This window comes from Myotis lucifugus, unplaced genomic scaffold (assembly GCF_000147115.1).
Source record: "Myotis lucifugus unplaced genomic scaffold, Myoluc2.0 scaffold_4, whole genome shotgun sequence".
Lineage (NCBI taxonomy): Eukaryota > Metazoa > Chordata > Mammalia > Chiroptera > Vespertilionidae > Myotis > Myotis lucifugus.
In genome coordinates this window covers 7,994,846-8,020,392 of record NW_005871052.1, presented here as the reverse complement: position 1 = coordinate 8,020,392, position 25,547 = coordinate 7,994,846, and the positions used below count along the sequence as shown (strand labels likewise).

General features: G+C 39.8%; 1 protein-coding gene and 2 pseudogenes across 1 annotated transcript in view; 2 read left to right on the top strand and 1 right to left on the bottom strand.

Annotated features, from left to right (window-relative positions):
• The window catches only part of LOC102422327 (vascular endothelial growth factor receptor kdr-like), a 353,529-nt gene extending 328,505 nt beyond the window's left edge, over positions 1-25,024 (top strand). The window contains exons 30-31 of the mRNA XM_014465282.2: positions 9,213-9,313; positions 24,409-25,024. Of these exons, the coding sequence (XP_014320768.1) occupies positions 9,213-9,313; positions 24,409-24,610 (303 nt within the window). The 3' untranslated portion in view covers positions 24,611-25,024. The remainder of the gene's footprint in view (positions 1-9,212; positions 9,314-24,408) is intronic.
• Positions 7,287-7,882, top strand: LOC102439806 (annotated as a pseudogene).
• On the bottom strand, positions 19,743-20,690 carry LOC102439472 (annotated as a pseudogene).
• Positions 25,025-25,547: the final 523 nt, after the last annotated feature.

Here is a 25,547-nt window from a genome sequence, read left to right as displayed (position 1 = left end):
AAGTTTCCTGTATTTATACCTTTTTACCCTCTTTGTCTCCCAAATATTGGGTTTTCCGGTCCCCTTTGCAAGTTCTTAAAGAGCCCTTATGTGCTGGGGCTTTGAGACCTCAACCAAAGGCTTTGCCTGGTGCCAGCACTGATAACTTCGTCTGGGGAAGGTTTAATGGCCTCTCTGAAATGGGAGTAGTCTTATTTTCATTATTATTTAAGCAAACAAATATTTACAGAAGCCAAAATAGCAGGGTTAAAATTTCAAACAGCAGTTTTTATATAAGATAGATGCTTCATAGACAGCACATAGCTTCGGGTCACTTCTGAGAACCATAGAGTTTTCGATATATGGAACCTCTATCCATTTCCTATGGGAAGGGCAAAACATGTCCTAGCTGCAAGATAGTATCGTCCCATAATATTTCCTTGTTGGAAGGGAACAGGCTCTGATTTAAAGTCAGATATTGATGAAATATTTTTTTGTCATTTGTATAGAAGCTTCACTTTGAAGGAGGAGGCAACTTAAGTTGGTTGTGGTTAGGGACAGATAAAGTAGCCCCAATATCTACAAGGGCCTTATAGGCGTTCCTTTTTATAAGTTTAACTTCTCCCAAAACAACCTTGGAGCAACTCTATGTTGTTTCTGGTTTAGTTTCTCTTTCTAAGTCCCATTTTGGTTTTCTACAATTGTTTTTAAGGTGACCTGGCTTTCTACAATACAAATAGATTTCTATACAGTTTCCTAGAAGACCCAATTTAGCAATTGTGTTGCCTTGCTCTCAGAAACCAGTAGGTATATTAATTGGAATAGTTAGAATAACCAGAACTACATGTTCTAACAGTTAAATTTCGTTGTGAAGCCATCAGGGTCCTGGAGAAAATTGGGAACAGTTGTTGCTTCCTTTCTGGCTGAGGCCAACTTTTCTCCAAAGGGAGCTGTTACAATTCTTATTCTCATTTTCCCTTAAGTTAGTAGAAATTAGTAGTGGAGGAGATATAAGGGTAAGTAAGAAAGGAGGGAAAGGGCAAATCCAGACAATGAAGCTCAGCGAGCAAAGGATATAGTTGAGGAGCTATAGAAGGGGGAAGACTGGGGTGTAGGCATTTATTAGCTTCAGAAGAGTTCAGTATCTGACAGAGTTTGGCCCAATATTATTATTATTATCTCCTTCCACATTAATTCATAGGCTAAAGATATATGTTGGAAGTCATCAACATAGTAATTCCCGAGATCTGCCTTAATTTGTTTTAGCTCAACAAGCGAGAAGGGTTTATGGATAAGCAGTGGGCTGCATTCTCCTGGCACTTCCACCAGAGGGTAGACCCTGGCAGGGGAAGGACCTTTCTAGTTCCAAAGACAGGGAGTTATTTTTCCATGTATGGAGGCATAGCCTGATAGAGAGAAGGTTTAGGCAATGGAATGGGGATATGGCTGAGGAAATATTGTTGGCCTTTAGTGCAGGGTTGCAAGATAAGGTCTTTGTTTGGCTGTAATATAGCCAATGTAAGTCCATTTCTGGAGGAGATCCTCCCATTCTCATAATAGGAAAAATGTCTGGACATAAGAAATTTTTGACTATTTGCCTTGTTGCTTACAGAAAAAGTCTAATTGAAGGATAGTGTTGTGACTAATGCTCCCATTTTGAGGCCATGAATTCCCATCGGGGAGTTTATATTATGGTCAGACCAAATTACAATAGAAAATTAGTTTTTTATTTAAGGTCTGGGGATCCAATTGTGCCCAGTTAGCCAAAATACAGGCCAGAGAACTCCCATCCTGCGTAGAAGGTTGATTCCCCATTTAAAGATTAGGAATTAGAGAGCTCAACATCCTGGGGTCAATTCCAGAGTCTGGGGTCCCAGCGCTCGAGGGTTAGCATCTGACATCTCAGGGGTCTAGTGGGGATGGGACCATGTAATCTCACCATAATCTCAGAGGATGGGAAGTCAAATCTTGCTGAGTAATGGATGTCTCCACACACCTGGTTGGGGTGGGATATGCCTAGGAATCTGGGAGCTGGCAAGTCTGCTCGACCAGACCAGAAGAGCAGAAAAAAATAAAGCTATTGTATCCCTAGGAAATAACAGAGTAAAGGGGTTGTATAGAGTAGGTTTTTGCTAAAAGGTTCTTAATGTAAATAAGGAGTGGTAAATGGAAGGACTAGTGGTTTGAGGTAATTTTAGGGTGCCCTTTACCTCCTAGTTGTCTTGTACCTTGGACTTCTGCATAATATGTTATAGTCTTTATGTCTCTTATTTCTTTGATGATGTTGATGCCATTTCTGCTGAACCACTCTAGTATCCACTCCAACGAGATGGACCCTTACTCAGAGTTCTGACATTGTCAACTGTGAGAATGCTGTGCCTGCGATAACCCATTATATTATAGAAATTCTATCACGGTACTTCCCACCAAGTGCTATAGAGACTTGACCCTGTTAAACCCTGAAAGATTTTGTAGGTGATGGACAAAAATATTTACCCAATAGGTCTGACTGGAAGAGAACAGATAGATTTCCTAGACACAATAGTAGCAAAGAGATAAGCGAGAGTGTAGGTTAAGCAGTACGGTTGGGCAGGCAAGGCATATTAAATAACAACCTGCATGATTATACACTGAGGATGTGGGTGTGGGGAAGTTATGACTGTGAGCAGAGTTCTTGGGAATCAATGTGGTGGGTCAGAGTGTGCTGCTTGTGGAGGAGGCTCCCAGAGGCCTTGAAGCCTGCTGGCTATCCTCTCTCCTTTTACATGTCTTAGTTTCTCTCACGGCTGTTTGAAACAACCGTGAGGACCCTGAGTGCTGGGCAACCAAACCTTACATGCACCATCCAGATGGGCCAAAGTTTAATTACAGTTGTGTTCTGGAGTCTCTATGAGGCCCTTGCATGTCACAGGGATACCCTCCAACACCTCCACAATGACTCTATCACCTAAGAATGTCTGCTTGCAGAGACTGGAGGGAAGATGTGCCTCATATCTTCTGTGCCAGTTGATCACCAGATACTCATTATTACTTTAGTTTTCCATTCGCAGACAGTTATCCCCTTTTAACTAGAATTACTGCCTCACCCTCCCAATCGTAGACAAGAAGGAAGAGTAAAGCAGCCCTTTCTCCTGCCTCATGGCCAAAGGACTTACGGTCTGAGTAATCCCAGTTGCAGCACCAAAAAGATGTTACCTGGGAGAGAAGGAGACCATGGTTCTTGTCTTTTGAGGGAAGGAGGTTTCAATCAAGAGACAAAGTGTAGAAAACCAAGCAAGAATTTATTGGCTGCAACAGAAATATACTTAGGACAGTGAAACAAGGAAGGGCATAGAACAGCCGTGGGCAAACTATGGCCCGCGGGCCGGATCCGGCCGGTTTGAAATGAATAAAACTAAAAAAAAAAAAAAGACCGTACCCTTTTATGTAATGATGTTTACTTTGAATTTATATTAGTTCACACAAACACTCCATCCATGCTTTTGTTCCGGCCCTCCGGTCCAGTTTAAGAACCCATTGTGGCCCTCGAGTCAAAAAGTTTGCCCACCCCTGGCATAGAAGAAGCAACAGGAGAGCAAAGGTTGGGCTGCCTTGGCTCACTGGAAACCTTGGAGACAGGTTCAGGGGTGTAGCCCAAGATGAGTTTCCGCTGCCTATCACTCCCCTGGTTGAAACTCTCATGGGGTCCCTTAGATGTTAGGTGATATGTGAGGGGGAAGGATAAAGAAATGGCATGGGCATGCTCCCTGGAGGGAGAGCACCCTTGCACTCAGCAGCTGTTACCCATTGCTCCCCTGGTTACAAGGGGTAGGGAATATGTACAGCAGTGGAGGTGAGGAGAGGGGGAAGGAAATGGCAGTGGCAAAAAACTTCATTTTTTTGAGTTTTATTTTTTAAATTTTTTTCTTAGATTGACATTTATGAACATTCTCACCTTTAAGAAATATATTTTTATTTATTTTTTAATTTCTTTATTGATTAAGGTATTACATATGTGTCCTTATCCCCACATTACCCCCCCAATACCCCCCCACTCATGCCCTCACCCCCCTGTTGTCTGTGTCCATTGGTTAGGCTTATATGCATGCATACAAGTCCTTTGGTTGATCTCTCCCCCTTCCTCTCACCCTCCCCTACCTTCCCTCTGAGGTTTGACAGTCTGAATCGATGCTTCTCTGTCTCTGGATCTGTTTTTGTTCAACAGTTTATGTTGTTCATTATATTCCATAAATGAGTGAGATCATGTGATATTTATCTTTTTCTGACTGGCTTATTTCACTTAGCATAATGCTCTCCAGTTCCATCCATGCTGTTGCAAATGGTAAGAATTCCTTCTTTTCTACCGCCTCGTAGTATTCCATTATGTAGATGTACCACAGTTTTTTAAAAATTTTTGTTTTATTGCTTAAAGTATTACAAAGAGTAGTACATATGTCTCCTTTTTTTCCCCCTTGACCTTCCCCTGGCCTCCCCTACCCCCCAGTGTCTTGTGTCCATTGGTTATGCTTATATGCATGCATACAAGTCCTTCGGTTGATCTCTTACCGCCCCCCCCCCAACACTCCCTGGCCTTCCTGCTGTAGTTTGACAGTCTGTTTGATTCTGCTCTGCCTCTGTATCTATTTTTGTTCAACGGTTTATAATGGTCTTTATTATCCGTAAATGAGTGAAATCATGTGGTATTTTTCTTTCATCGAATGGCTTATTTCAATTAGCATAATGCTCTCCAGTTCCATCCATACTGTTGCAAATGGTAAGAATTCCTTCTTTTTTACAGCAGCATAGTATTCCATCGTGTAGATGTACCACAGTTTTCTAATCCATTCATCTGTTGATAGGTACTTAGGCTGTTTCCAAGTCTTAGCTATGGTGAATTGTGCTGCTGTGAACATAGGGGTGCGTATATCTTTTCTGATTGGTGTTTCTAGTTTCTTGGGATATATTCCTAGAAGTGGGATCACTGGGTCAAATGGGAGTTCCATTTTTAGTTTTTTGAGGAAACTCCATACTGCTCTCCCCAGTGGCTGCACCAGTCTGCATTCCCACTAGCAGTGCACAAGGGTTCCTTTTTCTCCACATCTTCTCTAACACTTGTCGTTTGTTGATTTGTTGATGATGGCCATTCTGACAGGTGTGAGATGGTACCGCATTGTTGTTTTGATTTGCATCTCTCGGATGATTAGTGACTTTGAGCATGTTTTCATATGTCTCTTGGCCTTCCTTCTGTCTTCTTTCGAAAAGTATCTATTTAGGTCTGTTGCCCACTTTTTGATTGGGTTGTTTATCTTCCTTTTGTTAAGTTGTATGAGTTCCCTATAAATGTTGGAGATTAAACCCTTATCGGTGATAACATTGGCAAATATGTTCTCCCATGCAGTGGGCTTTCTTCTTGTTTTGTTGATGGTTTCCTTTGCTTTTTATTTTGATGTAGTCCCATTTGTTTATTTTCTCTTTAGTTCCCATTGCCCTAGGAGCAGTATCAGTGAAGAAATTGCTTCAGCATATGTCTGAGATTTTGCTGCCTGTGGATTCCTCTAGTATTTTTATGGTTTCCCGTCTTAAGTCCTTTATCCATTTTGAGTTTATTTTTGTGTATGGTGTAAGTTGGTGGTCTAGTTTCATTTTTTTTTTTTTTGAGTTTTAAAGGCTGTGCATTTAGGGGAGGTATTAGGGGTGAATTAATAGAATATTCATCAGCTTTATGCTAGTGTACCAAAATGAGATTTATTCTCTTAATTTGTTGGTCTTTGGGTGTGGTTTGCAAATGATACTAATTGGATTTTTTATCTGTTCCCTGAGTGGGGTGGTTTAAGCTATCTATCCTCTGGCTTAGGAAGAGAAGTGCAAACCGTTTACTCTCAAGTGTCCTTGATTTAGGGAAGATGGGATTTACCAGATGTCTGCAAACTGCTGTTTAACTCTATCTTAGTTTCCCTCTTCCACTTGTCCTCGAATTTTCTTAACTTTTATTATGCTATAACATTAACAACAACTCTAGTTAGGAGGAAAGACAAAGTATTATCTACATTTTACAGATGAGGAAACAGTCTTAGATAGTGGAAGTGGCTTTCCTAAGATCTCTTAGCTAAAATCGTGGCAGAATGAGGGCTCTGATCAGTAATGAGCTGGAATCTGGCTTGTACCAGCTCTCAAGATTCAATTGGGTGCATCTCCTCCCAACTTCCACATTCTGTGATGTCACATTGATAACTTGAAATCATCTGTGGTGAGAGTATTTATATCATAGAAATTAGTGAATTATCTGAATTAAGCTTTTTTTTCGGGGGGCAGGGGGAGTTGGCTATTTGTTAAACATTAATCAGCATACTGTTGTAGGCAGTGGGAATAGCACTGGGTGTTAGATCTATGGGGTCAGACTGGACCTGGGTTCAGCAACTTCGGTACTTGGGTTCTGGCTAGGAAAGAATTCAGAGCAAAGACCCAAACTGTAAGAGAATATTTATTTAGTCAATCACAGAGGTAGAAGAAGTAATTCCTGGAAGAAATGGATTTAGGAAACAAGTTATAGAGATAAAGGAATAACCTTTGGAGCTTGGGAGTGAGGAAGCTAATGGTAACATGCCTGGGGCAGGGGGAAGAGGGGGAAAGGGAAAGGGAAAGCCATGGGCATTCTCCTTGTAGGGAGAGCCATTAGGTCCTCATCCTAAAGGTTTTAAAGGTGGAGATTTTTATGAGAGGTCCTAGGGGAAGATCTTAATAGAATATTCAGTAGCTTTCCAGTTGTGTCCTCTCAGGGTTGTGGTCTCCACTGATTGATGCCTGAGTGCCAGGGTAGGGGATCATTATTCAATGCAGCTGGTCCTGAGGGCAACCATGGATTCACTGATCTGGTTTTGTTCCTTTTTGGCTTAGAGCTAAAATACAATTGAGGCATAGATGTTATCTCTATGGAGGAAAGGTCAGGAGGTCCAAACCATATGACCAGTGATATGCTTTGTAGGAAAAATCACCCAGGGGGTGAGGTCCCACCCTACAATTGATTGTCCATTGCTAGGCACCGGGGGGCTTTCCACCCTGGTAACCTTCTGTACCTGGCCCATCATCCTTGCCTTGCTCATGTTTGTCTAGCTGCCTACCACAATACTGATTGCTCCTCTTGCATTTAACAGTTGCCAGTATGGCTTTATAAAGCTGATGTTAGCAGTCTTAACTCCTAACTGATAGTTGAACTCTGATTTGAGCAGAGGATGATTATAGCATGATGAAAATTTATATAAAACCCTCACATAGGTCTGAAGGGGTCACCAAGTGGGCCTGTGATGAGGTGGGTTGGGGTGGCCAGCACCATGTCAAGGTAGGGGAACCATGGCACCGAGAGCAAGAAAATGAGCTCTGAGGTCTTCACCCTGACCAATGGGGCTCTGGTCACCCAACTATGCAAGGACTAGGAAAATGACAAAGATGTGAATAAACAGCTGGACAAAATTGGCTATAACATTGGAGTTCGACTGAAGATTTCTTGGCACGGTCAAATGTGGGGAAGTGCCATGACTTTCAGGAAACTGCCAATGTGAAGTTCAAGATGTACTTGGACATCATTCCAAGTATCACAAATTGGAGTCCAGCTGGTGATGAATTCTCCCTCATTTTGGAAAATAAATCCTTGGTGGACTTTGTGAAACTTCCTGATAACCACTCATCCCTTATTTATTCCAGTCTTTTGTGGGGGGTGTTTTGGGGAGCTTTGGAGGTGGTCCAGATGGCTGTGGAGGCCAAGTTCACACAGAATACCCTGAAAGGAGACAGTGTGACAGAAATCTGGATGAAGTTAATCAGATGGATTGAGAACAATCTCCCAATTGCGAGGAATGACCATCCCCAGGACTTCAGGGTAGCCAGCAGGAGCACTGGCTGGAATCAGAAAGCCTCAGTGCTCCCTTAGCCCTCTAGAACTCAGTGACTCTTTAATATGGATATTATATATTCTTCTAACCTTGTTTCCATTCTCCATGCTAGTGAAGAGCAGACTATGATATAGTCCATTTACCCCACACGTGTGCACATTCAGAAGGGCAATCCTTTCCTCCCTTCAAAGGGGATGGAATAGTCATCTTTTATTGGACTAGAAAGAGCTCAACCATTTTACATTCCTGTTTGAATTTCCAAAGCAAAACCCATTTTGACCCAGTTAAGATGCAAGCCTAGTGCATCTATCCCTGGGCCTTCAGAAAACCATTGGTACCTGGCTGTAGGGGACCCAGGGTTGTGGGATGGGGAGGAGAGATGAGGAGGGGTGGGTGGAAGCTGCTAGCAGTAGTGTGACATGTCTAGTGTTTGACAGGAGAAGAGAGCCCGTTGTGCTGGAAACACTGACTTGTGGGAAGCCACCCAGGTTTCATTCCTCCATGCTGTTTGGAGGCAACATTTCCTCTTTTTACAGAGGGTTTATACTTTTTTCTTACAAATTCTTCAATAAAGACACATAGATAATTTTATCTTCACCTAATAACCCAATGCAGAAGTTAAAATAAGTAAACCCTGGGTCCAAAGAAATGTATAGACTTTCTCCAGTCATAAATTAACATGACAAAAACAAAAATAGAAACACAATACTTCTCTGAGACTCCACATTGGCTATTCTCTGACAGAGAAACTTATTAATTAGGGGATAGGCTAAGCTATTATAATTTTTAAAAATCCCTAAAATACAAGGATTTTAATAAGATAGAAATATCTTCCTCCAAATTCCTCAATAAAAATGGCTTTTCAACTTTAAACAAAATGTTTAAAAAGTTAGAAGTTTCTTTCTGTCTCACATAATGATAGTCCAGGAGTAAGGGGCCAGTTTATACCAAGAAATAACTCAGCTCTAGGAAGTAATCTAAAGATCTATTAATTTATTCACTAATTTTTTATTGTTACTTTACTTTTCCTTAGGGCGTAGGGGGTTGTCTTTATTCACATGGTTACAGCTGGCTTATCTGCATACAAGCCTGAAAGAAATGGAAAGAATGGAAATCAAATAGCAGCAATTTTCTTTTTAAGGAATGACCCTAAAGTTGCACACATCACTTCTGCCCATTATCTAAATTTCACAGGGCCACACCTGGCTTCAAGGGAAGCTGAGGAATGGTTTTTAGCTGGGTATTAGGTACTCAGCTTCCTAAAAGGAAGAAGGGTAGACCATATCCTGCAAGCCTTCATCAACTTCTCAGATGCTTGATTCCATGGGTCAGGTACTATACTAATACCTTTATCCTTTTTCTGTCCAGGACTTTGAAGGAGATTATGCAACTGTGCTGAATTGGGATGAGATCAAGTCCCAGAAGCACCTGGAAAATCACTTCTGGCCACATGGGATGATGACCATAGAGTGAGTACCATACTTAAGGATATGCAATCAGGGAAGAGATGCACATATACTAGTATGAATCTAATCCACAGAGTCAATAAAAGACATGTTACCAAATATATGATTTCTCTCTCTCAGTGGCACTTGGGATATGGGTGCACCTTTGCACCTTAGTGATGAGAGACATCTTCCCAGATAGTCCCCAGAAGCCACAGACCTTCTGGGCATTATATCTAAAGCCCTCACTTTTTTTTTCAAATTTTTCTAATACAATTTGAAATTGCTGAGAAGATAGATTAACCAAAGTTAAAATTTGGGATTAATGGATATTGAGAAGAGGAGGAAACTGAAGATGCAGTTTCTGGCACATTCTATCCTATATTTGAGGATAGAATATAATCATGTTTGCATTCTACTCCTTTCTAGTTCTCCTCATTGTTTTCCCAGGCTGGCAGAGGGTCTGTTTCTATCCTCAGAATGTTAGTTCTCTAAAGGAAGGGGTTATACTGTGTATTTTCCTGGCCTCCACCTAAAGCCCTTCTAGAATAAAGGGTACTCACTCAGAAGCTGATTCCCAGCACTGTTTCAGGCACATGGCATACATTCTTTCATTGATTCATTCACTAATTTATTTCAGCAAATATTTATTCCATGCCTATTTTGGTCTGGGTGCCATTGTATTGCTGGGAACACACTTGGAGAAGAGGGAGCAGGAAATAGTATGACATGAGATGAACTTTTTGAATTATATAAGGACAAGATCATTTAGGCTTTGTGAATTTATGATTTTATTCTGAGTGAGATGAGCAGCCATTGGAGGGTTCAGAACTGTGAGATGACATGGTCTGACTTGTATTTTTAAAAAATCACTTTAAGCCCAGCAGGTGTGACTCAGTAGTTAAGCATTGACCTATGAACCGAGAGGTCATTGGTTCTATTCCTGGTCACGACACATGCCCAGATTGCAGGCTGGATCCCCAGTAGGGGGCATGCAAGAAGTAGCTGGTTGAGGTTTCTCTCTCATCAATGTTTCTATCTCTCTCCCTCTCCCTTCTTCTCTCTGAAATCAGTACAAATATATTTTTAAAGAATCACTTTGAGCCCTAGCTGGGTAGCTCAGTTGGTTAGAGCATAGTCTTTATATGCCAAGGTTACGGGTTCGACCCCCAGTCAGGACACATACAAGAATCAACCAATGTATGCATAAATAAGTGGAACAACAAATTGATGTCTCTCTCTCTCTCTCTCTCTCTCTCTCTCTCTCTCTCTCTCTCTCATTTTTTCCCTCTCTAAAACTCAATAAATAAATAAAATTTTTTAAAAAGAATCACTTTGGCTATTGTATAAAGAATAGATTGTAAGGAAGTAGCAATGGAAGTAGGGATATCAGTTAGAAGGTTATTGCTCTAGTCAAGGTGAGAAATGATGGCTTGGAATGGATGTGAGAAATAGACATATTTATTGAACACTGAAGATTGTTGATGTTTGTTATTAGATTATCTCTTGACCTCAGTTTCCTTGTCTGTAAAGTAGGATTAATAATTCATACCTACAACAAAACATTGTTGGAAGCAAAGTGTCAAAAGATAGCCAATTAGGCAAAGGTTTTAAAAGGACCACAGCTTTGATCTTCATCCACTGTTTTCTCTCTTTTATCCCCACACTCCACTTCCAAGGTAACAAAAGAAATTGAATGTCTGAAGAGCCATGATTTATGTTTTATGAGTTCCCCAGATCCTTGGCCCTTTCTTCTCTGCCTAACTTCATGATTACATAGACACCTATGAAATTATTCTGCAGGACCAACTCTTTTCATCAGCAGCAAATTACTTGAAGTGGAATTTTTTCAAAGCAAATAATAAACCCTCTTCACCTTCTAACAAAGTTCCTTCCAAACATACTCACTGTTTGGACTGTTATAATAAAAGATCTTAAATTTGGTTTTTTCACTAACAACCAGAATTTATTTCTGACAGTTCTGAATGCTGGACATCTAAGATCATGATGTCAGCATGATCAGGTTTTGGTAAAAAGTCTCTTCTATGTTGCAGATGACTGACTTGTACTGGTATCCTCACATGGCAGAAAGAAGAGTGAGCTAGCTTTCTGACCTCCTCATGTAAAGACTCCACCCTCATGACTTAATCACCTCCCAAAAGCCTCACCTTTAAATACCATCACATTGTGAATTAAATTTCAACATATGAATTTGGGGGGGACACAGACATTTGGTATAAAACACTTACCTGCTGAAGTTTAAGGCATAAGTGCTGATGCCACTACACTGTCATTCTCCAAAGATACCTGACAAACACACCCCTGGTTCAGCTTCTAAGTTAGGCATGAACCCACTCTGATCATGATATCTTTGTGTTCAGAGATAGATTTCTACCCACTCTCCCTCACCCCAGTTCCACACACTTACCTCTGGGTTCTGCTCATACATTCAGGAGGAAGAGACAGACTTCTGACAGTCTCAAATAAAGTTAGCAAGAGAACCTCATATGCACTGCCTCACTTTTCTTTACTCCAAAACTTATCTGTCACCATTAGATCAGGAAAGACCTTCAAGACCTCATGTATTTCAAGATTCTTGTTTCCTAGGTGTGGATTCCCAGAGAGATAAACTTTGGTCAAAGGCACTCTTTAGAATAATAATAACAATAATAAGTACAACTACTATACTCTTACAACATGCACCAATTACTCAGTCTTCACAACAGTTGCATGAGGTAAATACTGAAAGTTTAAATAATTTTCAAAGTTCTGACAACTACTAAGTATTAGAGACAGGATTTCAACCCTCTACTTCCTGCTAAATCCAGTCTTGCTTTAGAGCTTGATCTCTCTAGCAGAAAGCTAACTAAAGTCCCATTCTTCAGACTCCTGGATAGATACTTTTTCCAATATGTATAATTGCTAAATAAATCCAAAGGTAAAGACACAGAATCAGGCAGTGAACCTTCAACAAACACGCAGACAATTGGGTATGGTGATCCCAGAGATATATGACAGCTGTATGGTGCATCCCAATAGCTCAAAGTATGGTACAGTGTTTCAGAAACAGTTCAGAAGCAACACTGGCAGACAGAGGCTCTCCCACTATGAAGTTCTTTTTTTCTGGGGAGTGACCTGTTTTCCTCACTTCAAGCATTCACCAGTTTCAGAAGCTTACTTACCCCTTGAAGGTTCTCTTTAGCTCTGTAATTAAGTAGAGGGAAAAGTTCTCAAAGGAGGTAGCCAGAGGTAAAGTGACAAGTGCTACCTCTTTTTCCCAAAGTGAATGCTACTGGTGCATTCCAGACTATTGTCTACAATTATTTTTATTGTAAGGAAAATGCATTTTTTCCAATAGCACCTGGGCAGTGGATTGTTACTTGCAAGATAGTTGTGCTACCTATGGCTTGGGTTACTTGCTTCTCTCAAGAGAAAGCTTTCCGATTTAACATGTGTCACAGGTTTGACATTCTTCACCCATCCCATCCATCCAAGCCATCGTTCTGATGTACGTGAATATCTGTGCACACAAAAACAACCATACAATTAAGAATATATTATTCAAACAACAAGGACATTATAAGGACCTTACAGCCTACTTTATTTTTTTAATACTTACGTGTTTAGAGTCTTCAAAAAAGTAACATTTGCATCCATTATATTCTTTTGCTTTGGGGGAAAACATTTTACAGATTGGTACACATTTATGTACCAGCCCTCATTTTACATCCTCCCAGCTGAGTATGTGAGACCTTGGGCAAGTAACAGCAATGCTTTGAGTCATTTTCCTCATCTATATGAAAAAGGGAGTATTCTCCACTTCATAAGGTAATGATATATATTAAGCCAGTGAATAAGTATAAATCACATAGCTCAGTGCCTGGCCCATGGTTAAGTTAATTTATAAAGATGAGTTTTATTTCTCTTTTATGTAGGAATTAACTGATTTTTTTTGAAATTTGCATTTGAGGTTTTTTATTTCTCATTGCTGGCACATTGGAAAGGGAGTCACCAGTTGAGCTACTTGGTCAGGTATCTGGCAGACATTTCAGAAGGGGCTATTTGTATTTCAATACCATCACCACCATTACCACCACCACCACCACACTATCATTGCTAAGAGTTAGAAAGGGTCAAGGAAGTTTTTATTTAGGTAGTTAAATTTCACCTATCTTAGTTATATCCTACCTCTGTCATGCAAAATATTTATTTTGTCCCCCCTTAGATGAATGTATTTTTACCACACCAGAACTTACAAGATTGCAAGGGCCCAAAAAATCCAAAGACAGCATTTGCTTTCTAAATTTTTAAAATTTCTTAAATTTTTATATTCATTTTGACTTTTCATTTTTAAACAATTGTGGTCTATAGTTATGTGTAAAGAAATATGGAAGTCCCAAGCATCCTTCACTCAGACTTCTAATTTTAACATCTTGTGTAACTATAGTGCAATGTCACAATCATAGAATCCATGGAGCTATTCACATTCCCCCAGTTACATATGAATGTGTGTGAGTATTTATAGCTCTGAGCAATTTTAAAGCACATACAGCTTCGTGTAATCACCACCTATCAAGAGAGAAAATAGTACCATAACCACAGGTACTATTGGCCCCTTATGCTACCACTTTATAACTATGCCACACCCTCTCTTCCTGTCCATAGTCCAGAACAACCAATATATTTTCCATCTGTATAATTATGTTACTTCACAAATATTATATACATAAATGGTATCATGTAATAGATACCCTACTGAGATTGGCATTCTTCTCCCTAAACATCCTTTCCTTCACTTTCATCTAAGTTGTTGTCCATATCAATAGTTAATTCCTTTTTTTATTTTTCAATTACAGTTGATATTCAATATCATTCTGTATTAGTTTCAGATGTACAGCATAGTGGTTAGAAAATCATGTACTTTACATAATGTTCCCCCCAATGTTTCAAGTACCCACCCACCTGACCCCATAAACAGTTATAATATTATTTACTATATTCCCAATGCTGTAATCTGTATATCTCTGACTATTCTGAAACAACCAATTTGTAATTTTTAATCCTTCATATTTTTCACCCAGTCACCCAAGCCCCCTCCCATCTGATAACTGTCATCTCTGTATGAGTCTGTTTCTATTTTGTTTGTTTTTTGTTTGTTTATTTTGTCCTTTAGATTCCACCTATAAGTGAAATCATGGTATTTGTCTTTCTCTGACGTATTTCACTTAGCTGAGAGTTTTTATCATGAATACATGCTGGAGTTTATTGAATGTTTTTTCTGAATCTATTGATATGATCATGTGGTATTTACTTTTCATTTTGTTTATGCAATGTAGCACGTTTATTGATTTGCAAATATTGGACCAACCTTGCGTCCCCAGAATAAATTGCACTTGATCATGGTGTAAGATTTTTTAATGCATGGCAGGATCTGATTTGGTAACATTTTGCTGAAAATTTTAGCATCTATGTTCATCAGGGATATTGGTCTATAATTTTCTTTCTTTGTTATGTCTTTACCTGGTTATGGTATCAGGATAACGTTGGCCTAATAAAAAGAGCTTGGAAGTCTTCCTTCCTGTTGAATATTTTGGAAAAGTTTGAGGAGGATAGGTGTTAGTTCTTCTTTGAATGTTTGGTAAAATCCTTCTGTGAAGCCATCCAGTCCAGGACTTTTGATTCCTGGGAGGTTTATTTTTTATTTTTTATTACTGCTTCGATTTCACCAGTTGTTATTGGTCTATTCAGGTGTTCCACTTTTTCCTGGTTCAGTTTTGGAAGATTGTATGTTTCTAGGAATTTGTACATTTTGCCTAGGTTGTCATTTTTGTTGGCACATAGTTGTTTGTGATATTTTCTTACAAACATTTGTATTTTTATGATATCAGTTGTTACCTCTTTTCTTTGATTTCTGATTTTATTTATTTGGATCCTCTCTCTTTGTTTCTTGATAACTCTGGTTAAAGGTTTGTCAATCTTGTTTATCCTTTCAAAGAACCAGCTTTTGTTTCATTGATATTTTGTGCTGTTTTTTTTTATTTTGTTTGTTTCGTTTCTATGTCATTTATTTCTGTTCTGATCTTTATTATTTCCTTCTTTCTACTTGCTCTCAGCTTTTTCTACTGTTTTTTCCAATTCTTTTAGGTGTAGGGTTATATTGTTTACTAGAGATTTTTCTTGCTTCTTGAGGTAGACTTGTAACGCTATGAACCTTCTCAGTACTTCTTTCCTTGTGTCCCATAGATTTTGGATGTTTGTGTTTTCATTTTCATTTGTTTCCAGGTTATTTTTAATTTATTCCTTGATCTCATTGATAACCCATTTATTGTTTAATAAAATGCTATTTAGCTTCCACATGTTTGAATATTTTTGAGCTTTTTATTATGGTTGATTTATAGTTTTATGCCATTATGGTCCAAGAATATGCTTGATATGATTTCAAACTTCTTAAATTTGTTAAGACTTATTTTGCATCCTAACATGTGGTCTATCTTTGAGAATAACTCATGTGCACTTGAGAATAATGTATATTCTGCTTCTTTGGGATGAAATGTTCTGTAATTATCAATTAAATCCATCTAATCTAGTGTATCATTTAAGTTCACTGTTTTCTTGTTGATTTTTTGTCTACCATTGATGACAGTGGGGTGTGAAAGTCCCCCACTATGGCTGTATTGCTGTTGCTTTCTCCATTACAGTCCACTAAGATTATTTAGGTGCTCCAATATTGGGAGCATATTTTGTCAGATATAAATATTGCTACCCCAGCTTTTTTTCATTTCCATTTGTATGGAATTCTTTTTTTTTTTTTTGCATCCCTTTACTTTCAGCCTGTGTGTATTTTTTGTTCTGAAGTGGGTCTCTTGTAGACAGCATATTTATGGGTTGCGTTTTCTTATTCATTTGGCTACCCTATGGTTGTTGATTGAATATATTATTAATAGGTACTTATTTATTGCCATTTTTATCTTTATGCTTGTGTTTCTCTCTTCTTAAAGCAGTTCTATTAGTATTTCTTGCATTGTTGGTTTGGTGGTAATGAACTCCTTTAGTATACTTTTGTCTGGGAAGCTCTTTATTTTGCCTTTGATTTTAACTGATAGCCTTGATGGATAGAACAGTCTTGGTTGCACTTTTCTTGATTTTCATTACTTTGAATATTTCATGCCAATCCCTTCTGGCCTGAAGTGTTTCTGTTGAGAAATCAGCTGACAGTCTTATGGGAACTCCCTTGTAGTAACTGTTTCTCTCTTGCTTCTTTTAAGATTCTCTTTTTGTCTTTAATCTTGGTCATTTTAATTATGATATGTCTTGGTATGGATCTCTTTGGTTCATCTTAATTGGGACTCTCTGTGCTTCCTGAACTTATGTGGCATTTTCCTTCACAAGACTAGGGGAATTTACTATCACTGTTTCTTCAAAGAGGTTTTCTATCACATGCTTGTTTTCTTCTCCTTCTGGCACCCCTATGATGCAGATGTTGTTACTTTCTATGGTGTCCCAAAGTTCCCTTAAACTATTCTCTTGCTTTTTAATTATTTTGCTTTCTGCTATTCTGTTTGAGTGATATTTTTCTATCTCGTCTTCTAATTCACTGATCCGATCTGCTGCTTCATCCAGCCTACTGGCTATTTCTTCCAATGTATTCTGTATTTCACATATGGTATTCTTCATTTCTGACTGATAATATCTCATAGTTTCTACATCCTTTTTCCTGCTGCTGTTCTCATTATGTTCCTTAAACATCCATTTTGTTGTTGTTTTAAATTTATTTTATTTTCTCCATCACCATTTATCCACTCTATGCCCTCTTTCACCCCCACCCACAAACCTCCACCTGCAATTACCATGTTGTTGCCCATGTCCATGAGTTCTCTCTCTTTTTATTATTTTTTGCTCAATCCTTTCACCCCTCAAAACTCCCCCCACACCAGAGCTATCTGTCTGCTCTCTATCTATGAGTCTGTCTCTATTTTGATTGGTAGTTAAATTTGTTCATTAAACTCCACATATGAGTGAAATCATATGGTACTTGTCTTTCTCTGACCAGCTGATTGCACTTAGCATAACGGTCTCCAGGTATATCCATGATGTCACAAAGGGTAAACTTTTCTTCCTTTTCATGGCATTGTGTAAATGTACCACAGCTTTTTTTGTTTTGTTTTGTTTTGTTTGTTTTTGTTTTTTATGCCACAGCCATTCAACTACTGAAAGATACCAGACCAGCTTCCAAATCTTGATTATTGTAAATAATGCTGCAATGAAGATGGGGTACATATATTCATATATTCTTTCAAATTAGTATTTTTGGATTCTTCAAATAAATTCCCAGAAGTGGAAGAACTGGGTCATAAGGAAGTTCAATGAGGTGCCTCTATACTGTTTTCAACAGTGTATGCACAAATCTGCATTCCCACCAACAGTGCACTAGGGTCCTCTTTTTTCCACATCCTCACCAACACTTGTTGCTTGTTGATTTATTGATGATAGTCTTTTTTGCAGGTATGAGGTAATATCTCATTGTGATTTTAATTTGCATTTCTCTGATGATTCATGACATTGATCATCATTTCATATGTCTATTGGCCATCTGTATGTTCTCTTCGGAGAAATATCTATTCAGGTCTTTTGGCCATTTTTAATTGGATTTTTTGGGAGTTTTTGGTATTGAGTTCTATAAGTTCTTTATAAATTTTGGATATTAACCCCTTATCAGATGTATCATTGATGAATATGTTCTCCCATTCAGTGGGTTGTCTTTTCATTTTGTTGATGGTTTCTTTTGCTATGCAAAAACTCTTTAGTTTGATGTTGTCCCATTTGTTTCTTTTTTCTTTTGTTTCCTTGACCAAGGAGATATATCAGAAAAAAATATTGCTAGGATAAATGTCTGATATTTTACTGTATGTTTTCTTCTAGAGTTTTTATGGTTTTGGGTTTAACATTTAAGTTTTTAATCCATTTGAGTTTATTCTTGTGTGCAGTGTAAGAAGGTGGTTTAGTTTCTTTCTTCTTTTTTGCATGTATCTGTCCAAGTTTCCCCCTTTAATGAATAGACTATTTTTAGTACATTGTATGCTTGTGCCTCCTTTGTCAAATATTAACTGACTATAAAGGTGTAGGTTTATTTCTGGGCTCTCTACACTGTTTCATTGATTTATATGTCTGTTTTATGCCAGTACCGTGCTTTTTTAATTATTTTGGCCTTGTAGTATAGTTTGATATTAGGTGGCATGATTCCTCTAACTTTGTTCTTCTTTCTCAACCTTGAGCATTCTTATAACCAATTTGAACTCTTTATCTGATAAATTGCTAGCTTCCATTTAATTAGTTCCTTTTCCTAAGATTCTTACTGTTATTTCATTTGGGGCCTGTTTTTTATCTGCCCATTTTGGCTGTCCCTTTGTATTAATTAATATGTGCCTAGCTGTGGCAACTGATCACTCCAGGTCACAGATTTGCATCTGATCTTCTGGAGACACCTTATGAGGTGTACCTGGTCACTGTGGCAGGTTTGTTCATCAGAGGGCTCAGAGGGTGTTAGGCCACTTCTAAGAGGCAGTGTTAGACAGCGGGGCCAGTCATCCGGGGGCATTGGGTTAGGCGTGCTGATTCAGGGCAGCAGGTCCCTGTGTCCAGCGAGGCCTCTTGTCAAGGTGTTGGCGCAGGCCAGGCACTCTGCTCGTGGGGGTTTGGGGAAGACCAGATGCTTCTCCACTGGTGCAGGGTATAGTCTGGACCAGGCACTTCTCCACTAGTGCAGGGTGCCTCTCCAGTGGTAAGGCTAGGCCAGGTGCCTCTCTGCTGGTGGAGGCTGCGGGGCTGGCCAGATGCCCAGCTCACCAATATGGCAGGGCGGGCCCACACAGTACCTGGCAAATTTGCCAGCCAGTCCACCAAAGCCCACAGATCAGGCACACTATTTTAATAAAGATTGCATTGAATCTGTATAGATTTTTTTAGGTAATATGGACATTTTAATGATGTTAATTCTACCAATCCATGAACACGTTATATTCTTCCACTTGTTTATACCTTCCTTTTTTTTTTTTTTTTTCAACATCCTGTAGTTTTCCGAGTATAAGTCTTTTACTTCCTTGGTTAATTTTATTCCTAGTATCTTATTTTTTTTTGTTGTAATGGTAAATTGAATTGTTTTTTCAGTTTTTCTTTCTGAGAGTTCATTATCTATATAATAAAAACCCAGTGGTCATAATGCCGTAATGACCAAAGACCAGTCACCAGGAGAACGAGGCTCTGGCTTCTGAGAGGCTGGACTTCACCATGCTGCTGAGCCCCAGACCCCAGGCTTTAGATATGTTCTCGGATGTTTTGGACTTATTTTTTAAGTTTTAAGATGGGTAACTTTTTGTGTGATCTAAGTCATTTTTTTGGATTCAATATTACATTTTTTAATGTTAAAGTTAACCAAAAAAGTTATAACTTCCTAATTTTAGTGACAGCTCTGCTTGTTATAGACTTTTACCTTTTTTATTTTTCTTAAATTCCATTGGCCACGAGGGAGGGTGGCATTCTTGATGACCGTCTCCTCCTTGGCCGGCTTTTCCACCACTTTCGCGTCCAACATCTTCCTTCTTCTATTTGCCTCCCGGCCAGCACCGATTGTATCCAGCTCAGAAATGTGAAGCAGCTTCATGCCCCTCTCCTTTCGCAGAGGTGTCCTCAAGGGTGGGATGGGGGTCTGATTCCCCGCAGGGCTGAAGACACTGGGGGCCGTGGGGCTCCTAAAGGGCACCTGCTTTGTGATGCCTTTGAGTGCGGTTGTGGTGTCCATCTTCCAGAGCAGCCCCGGGCCTTTGGTGTCGAAGGGCACCCCTGTGCTCCTCTTCAGCTGCTGGGCAGTCTCAGTGGATTTCTGCAGGAGCTCATCCCTCAGCGTGGCACTCTTTGGTTTCCTCTTCAGCTGGAAGTATTTCACCGGAGGGGCTGAGGGGGCCGGTGAAGAACATCAGGGTGCTTTTATTCAAGTACCGGCACTCGAGAGGCAGCATGGCAGATGCGTCACACTCGGTCACCTTCTCTTGAAGTTCTAGAATATCCTGAATGTTGGGATTCTGCTTTTCAAGATTAAGGGTCTGGAAAAAACTTGAGAATGTTGGCTACCATGAGCACCCAGGGGTCCGAGTCCAGGGTAGCCAGCTGGATGATCTTTGTCAGGGCGCCTTTCATCTCGCCACCGTGCAACTCTGGAGGTGCAGTGTCCCAAGCAGCAGCTTGAGCTTCACAGAGACGAGAGGCCATGGAAGCAGAGGCAGATGTTGTCGATGACTATGGCCGTGAGCAGTGAGGTGATGCTCCTCGGCACCCACAGCTCGTCCGTGGCGCCCAGCTTATTGTGTAGCCACAGGCCCGTGTTGCTCTCCCGCTTGGACACCATCTTGGGGGTGGGGGATGCCAGTGGCTACGGCTGACCCGGCATCTGTGGGTTCTATGGGTGTGTTTTTTGTTGTTGGTTTGTTTTTTCCCCGGTCCCAGAGCTACTCCTCTGTGAGTGGCCCAAAATATTACTCTGCTCTTGGCTGGAGAGAGGTCCTTGTATGGAATAGTGGGTAAGATGGCCCTTCCTCCAATGCAGTCACAAAGGCTCCTTGAGACTGTTCAGACCCATAATCTTGGCCTCTGCCTTTGTTTCCTCAGTAAAGCTCAGAATGCAGGGTGTGGCAGGCTGTATCACCTAGTTGGAGTTTTGTGTTTTGTTTTGTTTTGTTTTCCCTTTACCTGCCCTCTGGATTGGGAGCAGCTAGCTCCTCCCAGGAAAAATGGCTCTTTTGGAAACATGAACAACCCAATGCAGAACTCCTGGCTATTGCTTTTCCAAGTCTTTCTGCCCTGCTTCCCACCCAAGCCTCTCATCAGACACCTCAAGTTCACATCTCCTTTCCTGTGTCAATGCTTCAGGTGTGTAGTTGCAAATGAAAACTCCTGTGCTCTGGGTTTAGAGATTTTTTAAAAACCCACGAAACTGTGACTCTCTCTCCCACTGGCTCTGGTCTGCTGGGTATAGACTCGGTTGCTGTCAGCAGTCCTGCTACCTTTCGCAGCTGATTGGATGAAACATGCACTGTGGATCGCCCTGCTATGGATCAGGAAGTGCCACCATGGGTTGGGTAGTGCAGCTGGTTAGGTGTATGGAGTCCAGTCTGTGCTCCTGGAACAATTCTTCCCATAGCACAGTGCTCTTTTCTCTCTCAGCATCCCTTGCCATCCCTGGGGGTTGGGCCTACTCTTCTTGTGACCTCGCCCTTCCTACCCATCTTCAGTTGTTTTCTGTTCTTCTCTGTTATAAGTCACCTCCTCAACTGGACCTCAGTTGTTAATTCCAGGTGAATGTTCTCCAACTTAGTTGTATTTCCAGCCTGGCCCTGGGATGAGGTGCCAGACTGGTCTGCCTATTCGGCTGCCATTTTCTCAACTCTCTAGCCTTTGTTTTAAAGTTTATTTGTCTAATATAAGTATTGCAACCCCAGCTTTTAAAAATTTTGTTTGCACAAAACATATTTTTCTATCCCTTTACTTTTATTTTTTCTATTCCTTTATTTTTTGTGTTGAGGTGGGTCTCTTGTCAACAGCATATATATGGGTCATGTTTGCTTATTTATTCAACTACCCAATGTCTTTTAATTGGAGCATATAATGCATTTACATTTAAATTAATTATTGATAGGTATGTATTTAATTGCCATTTTATTCTTTATAACTATTTTTATTTTTTTCTTCTTCATAAAGAAGACCCTTTAACACATCTTGTAATGATGGTTCGGTCATAATGAACTCTTTTAACTTTTAGTTTTAATTTGAGAAGCTCTTTATTCTCCTTCAATTTTACTTGCTGAGTAAAGTGGTTGTAGCTCCTTGCTCTTAATCACTTTCAATATTTCATGCCAAATTATGTTGAGGTGTTTCTTTGAGAAATCTGCTGATACTTATGGAAATTCCCTTGTAGGTAACTAATTGTCCTCCTCATGCTGCTTTAAGATTCTCTCTTTTTCTTTAATGGCTGCCATTTTATTCATGATGTGTCTAGTTGTGGGCTGCTTTGGATTCATCTTGATTGGGACTCTGTGCACCTGGACAGGTGTGTCATTTTCCTTCACCAGATTAAGGAAGTTTTCAGCCATTATGTCTTCAAATACTTTCTTGATTCCTTGCTCTCTCTTTTGTTCAGGTACCGCTATAATGATGTTGTTCTGAGTCCCCTTACACTTTCCTTATTTTTTATAATTTTTCTCTGCTTGGGTGTTTTCAAAAATAGCTAACACCTTTAAAACACTTACCATGTTCCAGGCTGTTCCAAGTAGTTTCTATATAAACGTTTATTCAACCATCTCAATTCTATGTGTTTCTTTGACAGGGAAACTAATGCAAAAAGATATTTATTAACTTAATGAATAGCAGAGCTTAATTTGAACATAGAATTTTGGCCACTAGAGTCTTCTCTTTTAACTACAATCCTTAGGAGTTCAGAGCAAGTGGGGGAAAGGGGTGCTTGCCTACTGGGATGGTAGGATCTGTCTGGAAAAGTGGGATCTGAATAAGACCTGGGATGGTAAGTAGAATTTAGATAAGTGTGTAAAACGAAAGAAAGTATTCCAGTTATAGGAAAGCATGGGCAAAGGCAGAGTACGAAGGAGGCCAAGAAGTGTTGGACAGATTGGAGAATAAGCAGGTTGATCCATAGTGGGGAAATGAGGTCTAAATTTTGGAAAAAAACTTACAAGTTTCTTCCCAATGGGAGATGATATAACATTTTTTACATCTAGCCTCTTTCAGAGTTGACTGCTCTTACCCAGGAGATAAAAGTCTTAAGCCACAAAAGAATAAGTGGTAGTGGTGAAGGCATCTTCTACTTGACAGAAGAACCATACACCTTTAAATGGCATGACAACCACGTCAGTGGTACACTTTGTTACAGAGGTGTGGACCCCTCAGAGATGATTTCTTTTCCCCCATTCCCTGAACACACTGAAGCTCATTCAAGAATAGCATGCGGGAAGCTGTAGCATTTCCTCAACTTGAAAAATTCTATATATCATTGAATTAAGTTCCAGAAAAAAGAAAAAAATGTCATTTATTTTGATTCCTAGAGTCTCATGTACAATAAAAATAAAGTTCCTAATAAAATATTTTATGTAAAAGAATCTCATTAAATACCTATTAAGAGTTTTGTTAAACTGGTAGAAAAACTGGGGCTTTTGTCCCCAGATCATAACCCAGGGCCTGGGCTACAAAGGTCCTGGGGCCCTAAACAGTCTGTACAACAAGGAGGCCCCTTTGGGGGAGTGCCCTCAGGCTTTAACTTCCACTAAGGGATCTCAGGAATTGTTAGGTGATAGAGACAAATAAGGGGAAGTTCCTTTGTGGCATAGGGGCTCAGGATGAGGAAGAAAGGAATATCAGAAGAGAAACTCAGTGCCCCAGGGTCCAGAGAAAAGAATTGCTTCCTAGTCTTCCACCCCTACTGCAACCACTCTGGTATGCCTAGAGACCTTTCATTCCTTCTTTTACATATGAAGAATGTGAGTGATAATGAAGAGAAGAAACAAGACTAGGGTCACAGGAGATTCTTTCTGTGACAGAGAGCATGACACCTCAAAGCTTTAAGTTAACCTATATGTGATTGCCATTTTTATAGGCCCAAAATAGTCAAAGAAAATATTAGAACCATAAAGAGTTTAAAGATCATCTAATTCAACTCTCTTTCCTCAAATTAATCCTACAGTTGAAGAAATTGAAGCACACATCACGAATCTTCCAAGGTTACACATCTCTGTAAAACTTCTTGGGCCTTGAGTAAGTGTTAGCAGTAGACACATGCCACATTGTAAATATTACTAATGGCTTTCCACAGTCAGATAAAAAATTGCCTGCTAGAAGAGGCCACAGTTTCTATTTCCTGAGTTTCTGCATTTGCTTAGCACAGGTCACCATAGTTCATGGAGACCTGTGCTTACCAAAGGGAAAAACTTGGTATTTTTAAAAGAAGCTTCAGTCTTTCCACATGTCTGCCAATATCTAGCATCCCTCTGTCTAAAATATGCCCTCCTATCTCTAAAATCATCAGATCTAGGCTAAGTGTGTTTCTTTTTCTCTCTGACCAGCCTGAATACTGTCATCAAGAACCAGGAGTCCCTTCAGAGTGAGACTGAGATGGAGCTTATGGAATACCATTCAGCCTTTGAGCTTGAAGAGGAAGACCAGATTAAAGAGACTTCCCTTCTGCCACTGGATTCTACCCTCGAATGCCACAGTCCACCACCCGACTATAACTCCGTGGTCCACTACAGCACTGTACCCATTTAACCTACTACCAGTGCTCTTTGCCACCCCTTTCAAACTACTCCTTTTTTGCCTCAGAAATCACTAATTCTTTTCACTTTATATCATGGTAACAGAATTACTAACTTGGGACTGGAGAATGAAAAAAGAGCACCTTGGCAGATAATCTTGATTCTTCACAATTTTGGGGGGCACAGCTGGCCCAAGCAAGGTCCCCAGGCCTGATAGAGAGACAGCATGATGTTCAGTGCCATTTATCTTCCTATTAAACACCAATGACTCTAGTTGGGTGTGTAAAGCCCTACAATAGCACCTTTAGTAGTTCCATATGCACGCCCCTTCAACTTAGCCCATTATACTTTCATGAGGGCCACTAGACCAGTGATGGAGAACCTATGACATGCGTGTCAGAGGTGACACACAAACTCATTTTTTTGGTTGATTTTCCTTTGTTAAATGGCATTTAAATATATAAAATAAATATCAAAAATATAAATCTTTGTTTTACTATGGTTGCAAATATCAAAAAATTTCTATATGTGACACGGCACCAGAGTTAAGTTAGGGTTTTTCAAAACGCTGACACGCCGAGCTCAAAAGGTTCGCCATCACTGCACTAGACAGAACAATCAGAACAATCTCTGTTGAATCCTCAAAGACCTCCAGTGCCTCCAATCAGGAACTGTGGCCCCATTATATTCAGATCTTGGCAATTAGTTTCCAAACAGAACTTGGTGGACTTTTACCTGGATGTCTTTAAAACTCTAAAGCAGTCAAATTTACTAGGGTTTGCCAATAGAAGGGAGTTGGCAGCAATTTACATGCAATGCCACCCTGAGGAATCCTTTGGTTTCAAGCAATTTGTAGAAGCTCCAATGAGAGTTGGTCATGCCCACTATATTTAGGATACTCTCCCTATGAACTACCAGTTTTATCACCTTTGTGTTGTCCCCATACCAGA